The sequence below is a fragment of the Suncus etruscus genome, chromosome 3 (assembly GCF_024139225.1).
Source record: "Suncus etruscus isolate mSunEtr1 chromosome 3, mSunEtr1.pri.cur, whole genome shotgun sequence".
NCBI lineage: Eukaryota > Metazoa > Chordata > Mammalia > Eulipotyphla > Soricidae > Suncus > Suncus etruscus.
This window is the reverse complement of record NC_064850.1, coordinates 83,785,325-83,799,680: the sequence shown is the minus strand read 5'-3', so window position 1 is coordinate 83,799,680 and position 14,356 is coordinate 83,785,325. Positions and strand designations below refer to the sequence as shown.

At 36.7% G+C, this 14,356-nt stretch overlaps 1 protein-coding gene across 1 annotated transcript in view; it reads right to left on the bottom strand.

Moving 5' to 3' along the window:
* The window catches only part of TRPM3 (transient receptor potential cation channel subfamily M member 3), a 621,182-nt gene that overhangs the window by 345,242 nt on the left and 261,584 nt on the right, over positions 1–14,356 (bottom strand). The window contains 2 exon segments of the mRNA XM_049770922.1: positions 1,491–1,695; positions 3,432–3,511. Coding sequence (XP_049626879.1) covers positions 1,491–1,695; positions 3,432–3,511 — 285 coding nt within the window.

Sequence of the window (14,356 nt, the reverse complement as noted above, 5' to 3'; positions counted from 1 at the left end):
TTAATCTCTGGCACAACACTGTAGTCTCATGAATAAGCTTTTCCAGGAGTGATCCCCGAGTGCAGAGCCAGAAGTGAGCTCTGAGAACTGCCAGAGGTAGCCCCAAATCATTTCCCCCAAACTAAAAAGAAATGATTAAATACTAACTGTTGACTAGCAGCTTACATATTCCTCTGATCTTGTTTTGGGATAACTATCCTCATTAGGACCTAAAAGAAGCTCTAGGTCTTGAATTTGGAATGATTTGTGCTCCAAAAGCTACTTCAGTGTGTTATAAATGGGAACTTCTATTGGATTTAACATAGGGTTAATCTCATATGCTGAGCTAAATTAGGCAACATGAATGATATCTTTGGGCTAATCCTTCCCTCGGGTAGATGAGAAGTTGCCAAATCTCAATTTCCTTTGGATCTATCTAGGCCAAGACTAACTAAGCCACCTTTCCCCACATTCTGGAGATAATAGGCTCTTCTTTTTTATATGTTGCATGAGTTTATTTTATTTTAATCTATAGCTCAGAATTAATTTTCTTAGAAAAGAACTGTGAGACTAGTTTAGTCAGCATTCTTGGTGAAGAACATACTGCTGTGGGGAGGGATCAAGAAGGGAGAAAAAATGAGCTGAGAGGTGGCTTTATGGAACATTTTTAGATCTTAGCTGATGTGATGTGACTTCCTCTGTATTTTTCAGTATGCTTTCTCAGCAAAATTTTTTCTCCAACTCAGTAAACTCCATGACATATATGAAACAGGCATTCCACCCCCAACTCATCCAGCTCTCTTCCTGTGTCTTTCTCCCACTCTTTCTCATCAAACTTGTTGCAACATAACATTTTTGGAATTTTATGATATACTTATTCCTTACAAAATATGCCATCCAGAATGGCAGAGTTCCACTTTTAAATGACAAAAACACATTTAGAATAAACTGTATATTTCTCAAAAGCTCCTTCAAAAAAACTTATACTTACACAAACATATATATACACACACAATAGCATTATTGAAATAGAGAATTTTCCAAATCATCTTGGATGGAAAGATTTCTATTAACACAAAGAAGAAAATCAAATATGGGAGAAATATTTTATCTTGAATTGAGAGAAATGTTATTTATCAATAGAAAAAATTATAAATTTACTTTCTATTTAAATCAAAACAGGAAGATATTTTTGTCTAATGGATGAGACCAAGAAAGTGACACAATAAACATTACATAGCTTTAGAACATGTTGTTATATTAGTATTAACAACAGTTACTATGTCTGATCTCATACCAATGTTTGATATATCCTGGGAAGAAGATTTTTTCCCCTCCCATCCAATAAGGAAAAAGCAGATACACACAGGGTAACACAATTAGAACAGGTGGCCCAGCTAGCTTGTGTCAGTATGGGGATGCTACAAAGCAAATATCTGGCTCTCCAGAACTTCCCTGCAGTAGTTGAAATAGAGTTTGGAATTCAACTAAATGGCTTGACAATTAATTACCATGGCTTTGTTGGAATGGCCACCTCCTTGAAACTCGATAGTCCCAAAAGCATCTGTTGGACTGAGTTGAGTGTGCTTACTGATGGACCACTTCTCAGACTGGATGTCATTTCTTGAGAGGCGGCTTTCGGTTTTTTCATTTTGAAGAACTGATATACTAGGAGTGAGGCCAACATGCTGGCCTATGAGACGCCCACAGCAACACCTATAACATAAAGAATTCAAAGTAAGCCACATGTGCTTAACCCCATTACAACTCATACTTAAGACAGACTACTGGGGATATCTACATAGAAGGAGCAGCTTTATGTGATTTTAGGTAGATTCTCATTTTATGGTGGTATCATACCAATTGTGAACTTAAAATTTGTTTTACATACATATCTTTTTTGTTTGTTTGTTTTTTGGGTCACTCCCGGTTGCGCTCAGGGGCTACTTCTGGCTCCATGCTCAGAAATCGATCCTGGCAGGCTCAGGGGACCATATGGGATGCCGGGTTTCAAACCAATGACCTTCTGCATGAAAGGCAAACACCTTACCTCCATACTATCTCTCCGACCCCTGACATACATATCTTTTATATTCCTCAGCTTTCTTTTCCTGTATAAACAGTAATCTACTTCTACCCATTCCTCCTATTTTTCCTTTTGGGTTTTTTGGGCCACACCCAGTAGTGCTCAGGGCTTATTCTTGACTCTGCTGTAGGATCACTTTTGTCAGTACTCAGCAAATCTTATATTGTACAGGGTGTTGAACCCAGGTCAGCTGCATATAAGGCAAGCATCCCTACTCACTTTATGATAGCTCCAAACTATCATGTACCATGATATTTAGTACTAGAGCATATAAACAAAAAAATTCCAAGATCCTCTAAGCTTTTCTATTTCTTCTTCCTTTCATCTCAAAAAAAGAATTGGTTACACACATTTAAGAAAAATAATTGTTCATATATAAGTCACAACCTAATTTGATTTTTTCCAATTGACATTTTCCATCAAATATCCAATCTGAAAATAAAAACTCTAAGGTTTTTATTTTCAATTTTTTGGATTTTTTTGGAGGGGGCACACCCGGCAGCATTCAGGGGTTACTCCTGACTCTGCACTCAGAAATCACTCTTGGCTTGGGGGACCATATGGGATGCCAGGGATAGAACCTGTAGTCTGTCCTGAGTCAGCCACGTGCAAGGCAAATGCCCGGGGCTGGCGAGGTGGCAATAGAGGTAAGGTGTCTGCCTTGCAAGCGCTAGCCAAGGAAGGACTGCGGTTCAATCCCCCAGCGTCCCATATGGTTCCCCCAAGCCAGGGGCAATTTCTGAGCACTTAGCCAGGAGTAACCCCTGAGCATCAAATGGGTGTGGCCCAAAAAACAAAACAAAACAAAAAAAGCAAATGCCCTCCTGCTGTGCTATTGCTCTGGCCCCAGGTATTTATATTCTTGAAAAAAATTATGCCGTATCAAAAAGCTTAAAATTCATGCCTCACATCAGAAAAATATTCATCATATTTTACTATACTATAATAGTAATAACAGCACTATAGAATAGCATGTATTAAATACTAAAAAGTGGTTACTATTTTATGACTGTTCATGTGATAAACTTGAAGATTAGGTAATTTGCCTAAGACCTTCATTGTTAGTCTATATGACTAGTCTCTATGTATGTACCTATCTATGTTAATGGGAACAAACTAAGCATGTTGATAAAAGACTTAAAATGAGAAGCCAGTAATCATGCCAAAAAATAAATAACCCAGTTTTATGAATATTCACTAGCTCATTCCTAGTAGCATATTTGTTGTTCTATATCTTACGATATAAGGTGTTCAGAAACCTTTAAAATTTACACTAGTTTCTTTGCAATGTACAGTAATTACTATTGTTTTGTTCCTCTAGGAGATACCCTTTATTTTTAATACATTAAATAGAGAGTAATTTTACCTATGGGGGTCTTTGGTGCTGGGTATGATGTGAACACATTCTCTTTTATAAAATGCTCTTTCTATCCAGGATTTTTGAGCCTAAAAAAGAAAAAAGAAAAGGTGAAATAAAATTTAAAGGAAACAATATTGCATAACCTAAAATAGACTAATATTTCATAAACAAAATAAAATTTATGATTAAACACAAACACTGCACATTCCAAAGTCGGGTATTTTCAGGTTAGGGTCTTTAACATTCTAACATTGAGAGTTAAAGGAAATAATGGTAAGGTTGAAAATAAAATGATAAGGATAGAACTAGATACTAATTCATAGTAATTTTTGAAGATCAGAAGCAATATTAGTTGTAAACGATAAAAAGAGAAGAAGCATATTTATAATCATCTCTATAAAAAGCATTCAGTGGTGGGATAAAATGTAACTGAATAAGTGAAAGTTTCACTTATTGAATCTAAAATCAGTTAGATTTTCCTTGTACAAGGAAAATGGTGAGAAAATTACAATACAAAAACCCCAATTTATCACCAGGCCTCTTCTAAAGTCCAAATTTGCAGAGCTTAAATACAAAGGGGAAAAAAGGATGTGGAAACATAAGAAAGATATGGAAACCTAAAGAAGATAAATGTCTTTAACACACTCAAAATTTCACAAGTAATACCTATCATAGGAAGGAAGATTGTACCCTATTGTTTCACAAGTTTTCAAGTGCAGAAAATAGTTTCTTAGAATATACTTTGTTGTTATTGTCCATCCCGAAGCCTCAACCACAGACACTGGATTTTCAGACAGATAAAGGAAGCTTCAGTATACTGTTACCAACCATGTTCTTTCAGCCCCTTATCTCTTTAACTCCCCAGCATTTGAAACAGTAGAAAAATTCCCAAGAAATTCATTGCACATTAACGACACATAAGATTATTACTTTTCGGGCCCGGAGAGATAGCACAGTGGTGTTTGCCTTGCAAGCAGCCGTTCCAGAACCTAAGGTGATTGGTTCGAATCCCGGTGTCCCATATGGTCCCCCGTACCTGCCAGGAGCTATTTCTGAGCAGACAGCCAGGAGTGACCCCTGAGCGCTGGCGGGTGTGACCCAAAAACCAAAAAAAAAAAAAAAAAAAGATTATTACTTTTCTTTTTTTTTTCTTTTTTTTCTTTTTTTGGTTTTTGGGCCACACCGAGCATTGCTCAGGGGTTACTCCTGGCTGTCTGCTCAGAAATAGCTCCTGGCAGGCACGGGGGACCATATGGGACACCGGGATTTGAACCAACCACCTTTGGTCCTGGATCAGCTGCTTGCAAGGCAAACGCCGCTGTGCTATCTCTCCAGGCCCAAGATTATTACTTTTCTAAGTATTTTTGGACAGAAAATGCTACATCAACTTGCAGTTCTATTTCTAGAATGTTTTATCTTTCCTCAAACCTAATATTAGTACAAAATTCATAATTGATAATATACAAGGTCAAAGCACAACCAAACTGTTTATTTGCATAGTTTGAGTGACTAAGTTTACTCTTACAAACCCTCTTTGCTGGTCACACTTACCAAGATCCAACAGTTTATAAAAGATACTAGGCCTGGATTACTTTCAGTCCCTAAAAGACACACCTTCCTTCTATTACACCGTCTAAATTCTTGCAAGCATGTGGCAAAGAAGGCAATAGCTGATGTTAGCACAGATCTTTTTTTTTTGGGGGGGGTGGGGGTCACATCCAGCAGCACACAGGAGATTTCTATTCTCAGAAATCTCCCCCAACAGGCTCGTGGGACCATATGGGATGTCGGGATTTGAACCGCCATCCTTCTGCATGCAAGGCAAATGCCCTACTGTTGTGTTAGCACCGATCTTAAAAGTAGCAAAATAGTGGATGCTTGAGGGACCCTAAAACAGTGTACACTGATTCTGTCATGGCAATAATTCAGGTTGCATAATTTCTGAATCTATACATTGTTCTCATGAAAGTAAGCACCCACCCTGCCCACAGAGATGTTGGGAGTTTGGTGGTTTCTTTGCACACTCACATCACAAAAGTAAACTTGTAGTATTGTTGGTGAATTAGATTTGAGAAAAATCCCATTGTCAAAGATTTTTCTTCTCAAATACAGAGGAAATGCCAATAACTATATCCTTGCAATAGAAAAGAATTTAGCAGCAGAGATAATGAATCTTTATCTTTGTCAAAAGGCTGTAAACCAAACGACTCATAGGCTGTGATTTTTTTCCCCCTAAACACTGAATACTTTCATTGATAATATCTCTTGGCAGAAAGATGAGAAAAATATTCCTTACTGGATATTTGAAACCATTTTCTCCTATACCTGGGGAGCAAAAAGGGGAAAATGTATGCTCCTTTTATCTTTCTAACTCAAGTTGTCTAGTACTCAGAAAGATCTTTGGGTGGGGGTACAATATCTCAGATTTTGGTATTTCAATTCCCTGGAAGAATACAGAAAATGGCTGTGTGATGTGTAGATTTTGAGGCTGCAGACAGAAAAATCACTGTGATTCTGGTGGGTGAGGGGTGTGTGTGTATGTGTGTGTGTGTGTGTGTGTGTGTGTGTGTGTGAGAGAGAGAGAGAGAGAGAGAGAGAGAGAGAGAGAGAGAGAGGGAGAGAGGGAGAGAGAGGGAGAGAGAGAGAGAAGCACAGAGACAGAGAAACAGAGAATGAGAACGAGAGAACACAATAGGCTGGGGAGAATACTTAGCCTACAGAAGGCCTGGATTTGATCCTTGGCAACACAGTCCCCTGAGCACTGCCCTGAGTACTGAGTTAGGATTAGCCCCTTGAGGACTGCAGGATGCGACTCTACCCCCAAATAAATGCTGTAAGTGGGACTATGTAGGTTGGACTATTTTCTTAAGACATTTGTAAAATGGGCCACAACAATGATGTTGATAATAAAATGTAGTAATTATTATTTGGGTACTTAATTCTCTCACTTTAAGATGAGGAACTTGCCTGGCTTGCTTCTGTCCTAAACATTCAGAGGATAATTCCAGAAAGAATGCTTAATATCTCTGTAGCAAATCTTATATAATTTGTTATAAATTTGCATTGGGAATGTTATTCCATTGGAAAGATAGGCAAGTGGCTGTGTTATAAAAAAACAACTATTTAACTTCTGCAGGGACAATCATAGTTACTTTGGAGACCTGTCATAGTATTCAAAGTCAACAATTCAGAGATAGTGTCTCACTTACAGGAGCTCTTTAGGTAGTTACATTGCCTACATTTTGTTTCTCACAGTGACTGGAATATGGATTTCTTTAATAGATTTTTATAAGGAAGAATCCTGCAAGAAAAGTCTCGCTATTTATTCTCCCCCCCCCTTGTTGGGGTGTGTGTGTGGGGGGGGTGTCCACATCCAGTGGTGCTTAGGGGTTACTCCTGGCTCTGTGCTCAGAAATCACTCCTGGCAGGCTTGGGTAGCCATATGGGTATAGGATGCCAGGAATTAAACTCCGTCTCCTGGGTTGGCCACTTGTAAGGCAAATACCCTCCCGTTGTGCTATCTCTCAGGTCCCTATTTATTCGTTTCAATGAAGAAAGAGATATATAGAGATTAAGGGAATAAGGTTTTTGTTTGTTTATTTTATGGTACACTGGCACAGATGGCTTTATAGTCAGGAACTACTCTTGGTGGTGTTTGGGGGACCATCGGGGAATGCTGTGCATTTAGGGATGTCCTAAATACCCTACCTGCTATAGTATTGCTCAACTTTGCAGCAAATAAATTTCAAGTACAGAATTAAAACATGAGACATTTAATTTCAGAGTTCACAGTCTTATAAACTAGTAAACTGCTTCTTCAAATGAGAAATTATTGACCTAAATACTGTTAATAAGGTCAGTGCTATTTGGGCATGCCTTGGAGTGTCTTAGTATTTAGACCGAGTTGGATTTGTAAGGACATGCCTTAGAACCAATTCATAGAGACTTTGCCCTGTACAGATTCCATAGTAGCTAAATTTTGCTCTCCACTCTTTCTCAAAGGATTGAGTTGGGACATTAGGAAAAAATAAAATATGAAAATAAAAACAGTAAAAGAAGGTATATCACTATAATGGTTATGAGAGAGAAATGTAATCACAAAATTTCTAATTAGAGAATATGGGAGATCATAGTAGATGGATTCTACTTTGCCAGTTCAACTTGGAGGCCTTTAAAGTTTTAGTAAATTTTCTATAATAATATCTACATTCAAATCACAAATTTGTTCATTTTTGAGTATAAAATTATTTGACTTTTATGCATTTTAGCAACTTAACTATCTTCACAAGAGTGAACAGTTGCCTCATTGTTAGGAAAATAATGAAAAATTGGCTTCTGTATCTTATTAGCATATTAACTATTTCCTTTGCAAAGACACGGAAAATTAAGGTGGGGGAAGAAGAAGCATAATATAAAAAGAGCCTTTCCTTTAGTCATATTTGAACTTGATTCCTCTTTTAAGAATAAAAGTATAAAATTTAATAGGAAGAACATAAAACCAATTAATAATTGTACAAAATATATTTTTCTCTATTGAGGGCTCTGCTTTATTGTGCTATTATTCAGGTTTTCAGTATAGACAGACATTAGATTTTTAAAATTGTTTTCATGGAGAGGTTATATTTGATGTATAAGCATGGTTTAACTTGTTTCTTAAACTAATTTCTTTTCCATCTGAGCCAAGTCTTTGAACTTCTCTGTGTGAAACTTTATTCTTGGCTTCAGTATCCAACTAAGTTAGCATAGAATGACTGTCCCTGCTATTAGAAACATGAAGGAGTTTTGACATGCCATGTTTTTTGTTTTTGCTGACCCTTTAATTCCCTTCTAATGCAAAATGTCCATGTAATTCATGTTTTAAAATAAGTATTTTAAAATATACTTTGAAAGTCTTATGCGCTTTTAGGAAAAAAGAATTTCTTTGGAGCCTAACAAAATTACTTCTGCACATGATTTTTCAAAGGTAGAATGGTCACATAACCATGATTGAGTTTCTGAAAGGCTATTTTCTCTCTTGTCTTTCTGCATTATCAGTCATGTGTGATGTGTGACAAGGAAATATTTTTCAAAGGCTAATAATTAAAGGGCATATTATTCAAAACAAAATTGACAGTGTTCATATTTTGTACAAAATACAATGGTTCCCTCCAAAGAAAGTTAGTACTTTAAAAAAATCAAATATATAGTCCTTAAAACATTGTAATGACTAAAAAACATTAAAAGCAAAACAAGTCTGGAAACACTAAATGAGGCCAAAATAAATTCATTTAATTTAAACAGTATTTAGCTAATTTTCTCTCACAAATGCATTGCTAAAAATGTTAGGTCCACATATTACTTTATCTCTTTCTAATTACTTACCTGCAACTTTTAATTACATAGTTTCTCATTTAGCTATAAAATTTAAAAAATTCTCTGGGCAGGAATGACTAACAAGTACAGCCATGAAAAATGAATGAAAAATGACTCCAGAAAGTCTCAAAAAGTGCTACTGCAACCAAACCTTTCACAGGGCAATTTAACAGAGGGGCAACAACACATCCGGAGTAACTGCAAACAGAGAGAAATGGTATCACCTACTATAGGAGAAGATTACACACAAATTCAACGACGCTGTTCATTCAGAGACACTCAAATTTCACTTGTATACCCTCCATAATCAGAACAACACACCCAAGACCCAAAGTTCCTGAACGTATATATTCGATTTTTTACTTTTGCTTTTCCTCAGCACCTCCCTGGACATTCCTTTGAGTTATTCTCCAGGTTCTCATCTAGACACACTGTTTAGGTAAAAAAAAAAAAAAAAAAAAAAAAAAAAAAAGGCAAGTGAGATGAAATCTTTTTACCTGAGCATAGACTAGGTGGTGGCAAAGGCAGTCCCAGGAACAGCTCTTGTTGCTTTCATTTTGCAGCGACTGGGGCTGGTCATCCTGTTAATAATGCTCTTATGACCGCCCACTGGAAAAAAAAAATCACTTGCCCAGCTCTTCCCCCTCAAAAAACGTTTCAAGTAAGCAATGAACTTGGGTAGATTAGCCTCTTGGAATGTGCTACTTCGGGATTAGACTCACTAAGAATCCCCTGGTCATTCCCTCTCAGCCTTCAAACACGGCTTGATTTGAACATTTAATCTGACGCCAGAAAAACAAATCCCTGGAGAGATCGGATTTAACTGGCACAAGTCCTGACAGGCCCTCCCTATCCCTCTACCCCCCTTTTGCTTTTTCCATTTTCAGAGAGAAGGTTTGAGAAAGTGTGATAAGGTGTCCTGAGTTCTAAAAAGTTCAACTATGGAAAGCAAATCCGTCTAAAGAAACAGTGAATTCATGTTCCCAGTGGTTTAAAAACACAAGCAGCATTGTTCATTTGTCTCTAATGAATGGAATCATACCATTTCTTTTAAGAGAACAGCTGAAAATGCCACTGTGTCAAAGGAATAGCTGGATTCTGAACAGGAGACGAGGAAAACAAAGCCAGAATTTTTGAGTGTCCTTCCACAACTTCGAAAATGTCAGGAGATGATCAACCTTGTTTCATTACAGGTCTCCTTGCGAACCCTTCTACTCCCTCACACCCCCTCCCCCATTGCAACTGTATGATAAGAAGAATATTTACTTTTTGATATAAATTTAAAAGATGAATTATGATCACTCCTGCAAGTGGGGCCAGATTGAGGCTGGTGAGCTGCTGATGTCTTTTTCTGGGTTGGTCCAAATAAGAAATTCTGGCTCATAAGCGACCCGACTCAGTCTTTCCAATTATATCAGTGGGTGGATTTTCTCAGATAATGGTTTCTCTAAACTAGAGAAGTGAACAGATTGGGTGAGCAATGAGTTCAAATCTCAATTAACTAACAAATCTTTTTATTACATGGAAGCCCTTCATCTCCAAAAGACCTATCTGTTCACTGACAAAGTTAGAGCTGAGAAGTGGTATTCAGGATCAACTTGAGCGCTATACATTCTCAAGGCTGCTTGGATCCTCCTTCTCCATAATTGTTGCTCAAAATTTCCAGTATCATGTACCCCAGTATTCAGTACCCCGATTGCGAGTCGTGATGTAAATGGAAGAGTTTATTTCAAACATGAATTAGATACTTGACTTTCTCTTTGCTTCTGTGCTGTGGGATGATTTATCTATATCCAATCCCCACATTTAGTATTTCACCGTTTCCCTTAAGATAAGGGATAATAAACCACTTGGTGACACTCAGCCTTCAACTCAGGAAACATTATGGCAACCAAGACCCAAATAGAACTTTAGATTAGCTTTAGCATTAAACACACAATGCAAAAGTCGCTTAGCTGTCTGCATACTCAAATCTAGTGATTGACTTAATTGACAGTATTGCTCTTGCTGTTGGGCAGATAGAACATTACTGGCTATGAAATCCATGGGTATCAACAGAGATAAAAACACACAAAGATGTTCACTGCTTTATAGTACAGAATATTCTTGATAATATTCTTTATAAAACAGAAAAATTGAAAACAAATGAAAATTCCATTAATATGAAGCAAATTAAACTATAGTTCAGAACATTTGAAGATCAAACTCAGGATTCCAACTACTTAACTATGTATAAAAATACATTCTTAAGTTTTGTTAGAAAAACAGGCCTTAAAAAGTTAAGTGAAGATGGAAAGCAAAGAATTAGAGAAGATACTGACTTATTTTATTTGCTTTATTTTGTTCTTTTTTATTTTCCAGATTTTCCTTAAACCCCACAACCATATATTTATAGTCAGAAAACTCTGATTTCTTTCAGAAGATTTGCATATTACTTAAATTTTTTTGTTTTTGTTTCTGTTTTTTTTTTTGGGGGGGGGTCACACCTGGCAGCGCTCAGGGGTTATTCGTGGGCTCTACACTCAGAAATCGCTCCTGGCAGGCTTCGGGAACCATATGCGATGCCGAGATTCAAACCACCATCTTTCTGCATGCAAGGCAAACACCCTACCTCCATGCTATCTCTCCGGCCCCAAGAAACATTGCACTGGTGTCTGGATTTCGCTTTTTTTGTTTGTTTTGTTTTTGTTTTTGGGCCACACCTGGCAGTTGCTCTCGTGGCTCTGTGCTCAGAAATCACTCCCGGCAGGCTCCGGGGACCATATGGGAAGCCGGGATTCGAATCTCTGTTGGATCTGGGTCGGGCTGCTTGCAAGGCAAACACCCTACTGCTGTACTATCTCTCCGGCCTTAAATTTTTTATTTTGGTTAGGCCTATTTGTATTGATAGTATTGTCATTTATGGTCTGGTATAAACAATTACTGTACCTCATCAACAACAAAATACCTCATATGTCCCTAATACACCTCTAATTCACCTACTGCTCCCCTCTCAATCTCAGTTCTCCAAGTGGGTTATTAATTGATAATGCTCTTATCCTTGTTTTATTTTCCTAATTCACCACAGATGGATGACATCATCCAGTGATTGTCCTTCCTTTGGATTATTTTGCTCAGCAAGATATCTTCAGTTGTATCCAAGTTTCAGTGAACTGCATGATTTAATTTTTTCCCATTTACCACCCCCTTACTGTTTACTTCTGTTTTATGAAAACAGGAAGTTATTGGAAAAGAAGAATTCATGAAATGGGTTGGTATGGCTTTAGTTAATTTTAGAGAATATTTTGGGAATATATGGAGAAGCTTCTTATGTAATGTATAGGGTCAATTTTCTAGATTTTAAAGAAGAAAGTGGAGATGGGTGTGGGAAGAAAAGGGAAGAGAAAGAAATTAGGAGAGGAGAAAGAAGGTAGTGTCTGAGAGACTCAAAATATTGGTTATATAAATATTTTAATATAAAAATGTTGTTTGCACAACTACGAGCATTTTAAGTGAATAGAGAACTCCCCAGATAAAGTTCTTACAGCCATTTTTTTCTATGAGGTCACAGATGATCTTCAAGAACTTTGATGTAAGGAGGTAATTAGTTCCGAAGAGACTTGTAGCTCTGGGCCACATTGTCCATATGGATCTTTTTAAAATCATGTACATCACCCAACAATGCAACTCTTGACAGAATATATTACCAGTCTGTTTCAGATATAGGTTAGAGGGAATATAATTTGAATACTAACAAGATGAAACCACAAATGTAATGGAAACTGTAATTATTTTCTACTCCAATCTTTTATATTCCTTCCTCTCCCAATTTAAAAAATGTTACTCAATAGAATATTCTAAAATGTTTCCAGATATAAGAATCAACTTTTAAAAATAAGATATGATTTTCTACAAGAAAAAACTAGACTTTGAATGCATAGTTCATTATCGTAAAGGTGTACAGAGATTTTTAAATAATGTCCACATTTGACAAAGAAAAAGAATATGGTATAGAGCTGATAGCAAAAATTTTTATAAAGGGTCACATGGTTATTTTAATTTCTTTGGGGATTAACGGTTTCTATCATTATTCAATTACTGTTGCTAAAAAAATGTAGCCACAGATGTGAGATAAATGGGTGTGATTGTACTATGATAAAAGAGATAAAACAGGGAGTCATTAAAATTGGGGTGCATTGACCAATTAAAAGTCTAGAAAAAGAGGGTCTAAAATTTGGGGTGTTGGGTAGCACCAACCAGGCTCTTCACCACTGATCATCAGGGATGGATATGTAAATCAAAACAACAAAGAAATATCAACTCACACCATTAAGACTGGCACACACCAAAAAGAAAAATGAATAGATAGCAAGTGTTGTCAAAGACATGGGAGAAAAAGAGCCCTTATACCACTGCTGTTGAAAAAGTCAGCTGGTTCAATCCTTTCAGAAAACAATATTGATACTTCTTTTGACAATAAGCTGCCATAAAACTCAACAATTCCACTTCTTATTATCTACCTCCAAAACTTGACTCAGAAAAGACATGTGCAATCTTATGTTCATTATGACACTATTTACAATAGCCAAATATCTGGGAATAATTCAAGTGTCTGAGAATAGATGAGCAGATAAAGAAACTATGGTATATATATACATAATGGAGAACAATTTGGCTGTAAGAAAACATAAAATCATGCACTTTTCTGCTATGAAATGGATCTATAGGGAATAATGCTGAGTGGAGTCATTCAGAAGGGAAGAAACAGAAACAAATAATATCTCATATATGGTATATAAGGAAGCATAGTAAGAGAATAACAAATGGCCCCAAACAACAAAGTCTGTCAACTTATTTTAGAGCTGAGCTTATTATGGTGGTAGTGGTGTTTGTGTGTGTGTGTGTGTGTGTGTGTGTGTGTGTGTGTGTGTGTGTGTGTGTGTGTGGGCGGAAAGTAAATGGAGGGGACTTGATGAAAGGTGAGGGCCCTGAGACAATGGTAAAGCGAGAAAGGCACTCTTGGAATATTGTATGCATGAAGCCCTAATCATTAACAATATTGGAATCATGGTTAATAAAATTAAAAAAAATGAATAAATAAAGAGAGCCAGATTTTCAAAGTATCATGACAAGTGTTTTGGATCTTATTCAAGATCATTTTCTCATGGAGACTTAGATTCCATTATTTTTCTGCCTGCACAGTTTCATACTGTTTTTTAGTTTGGTTCCTCCAAACATCAGACCATTAAGAGAGGTCTTCATTGACTATTCTATGATCTACTCTACTCTTACATTCCCAATTTTCTTTATAGCTCTTAAAATTATACCTTTGCTTTCTTATGTTTTATCTGTGCTCCTCACTAGAAGATATATTCTTAAGGCATAAATTATATTTTATTACCACTATCAACCCAACACCTTGAATTATTTGGTACATAGGAAATTCACGGACACCATTTTCACACTAGTTGATGTGTGAGTATACTGTCACATGTGCATCAAATAAAGTTTGCAAATAAGAGTTCAAGAGACAATATAGTAGATAAGGACGGCACTTGCCTTGATAAATAAAATAATAAAAACATAGAACCTAAAGGATA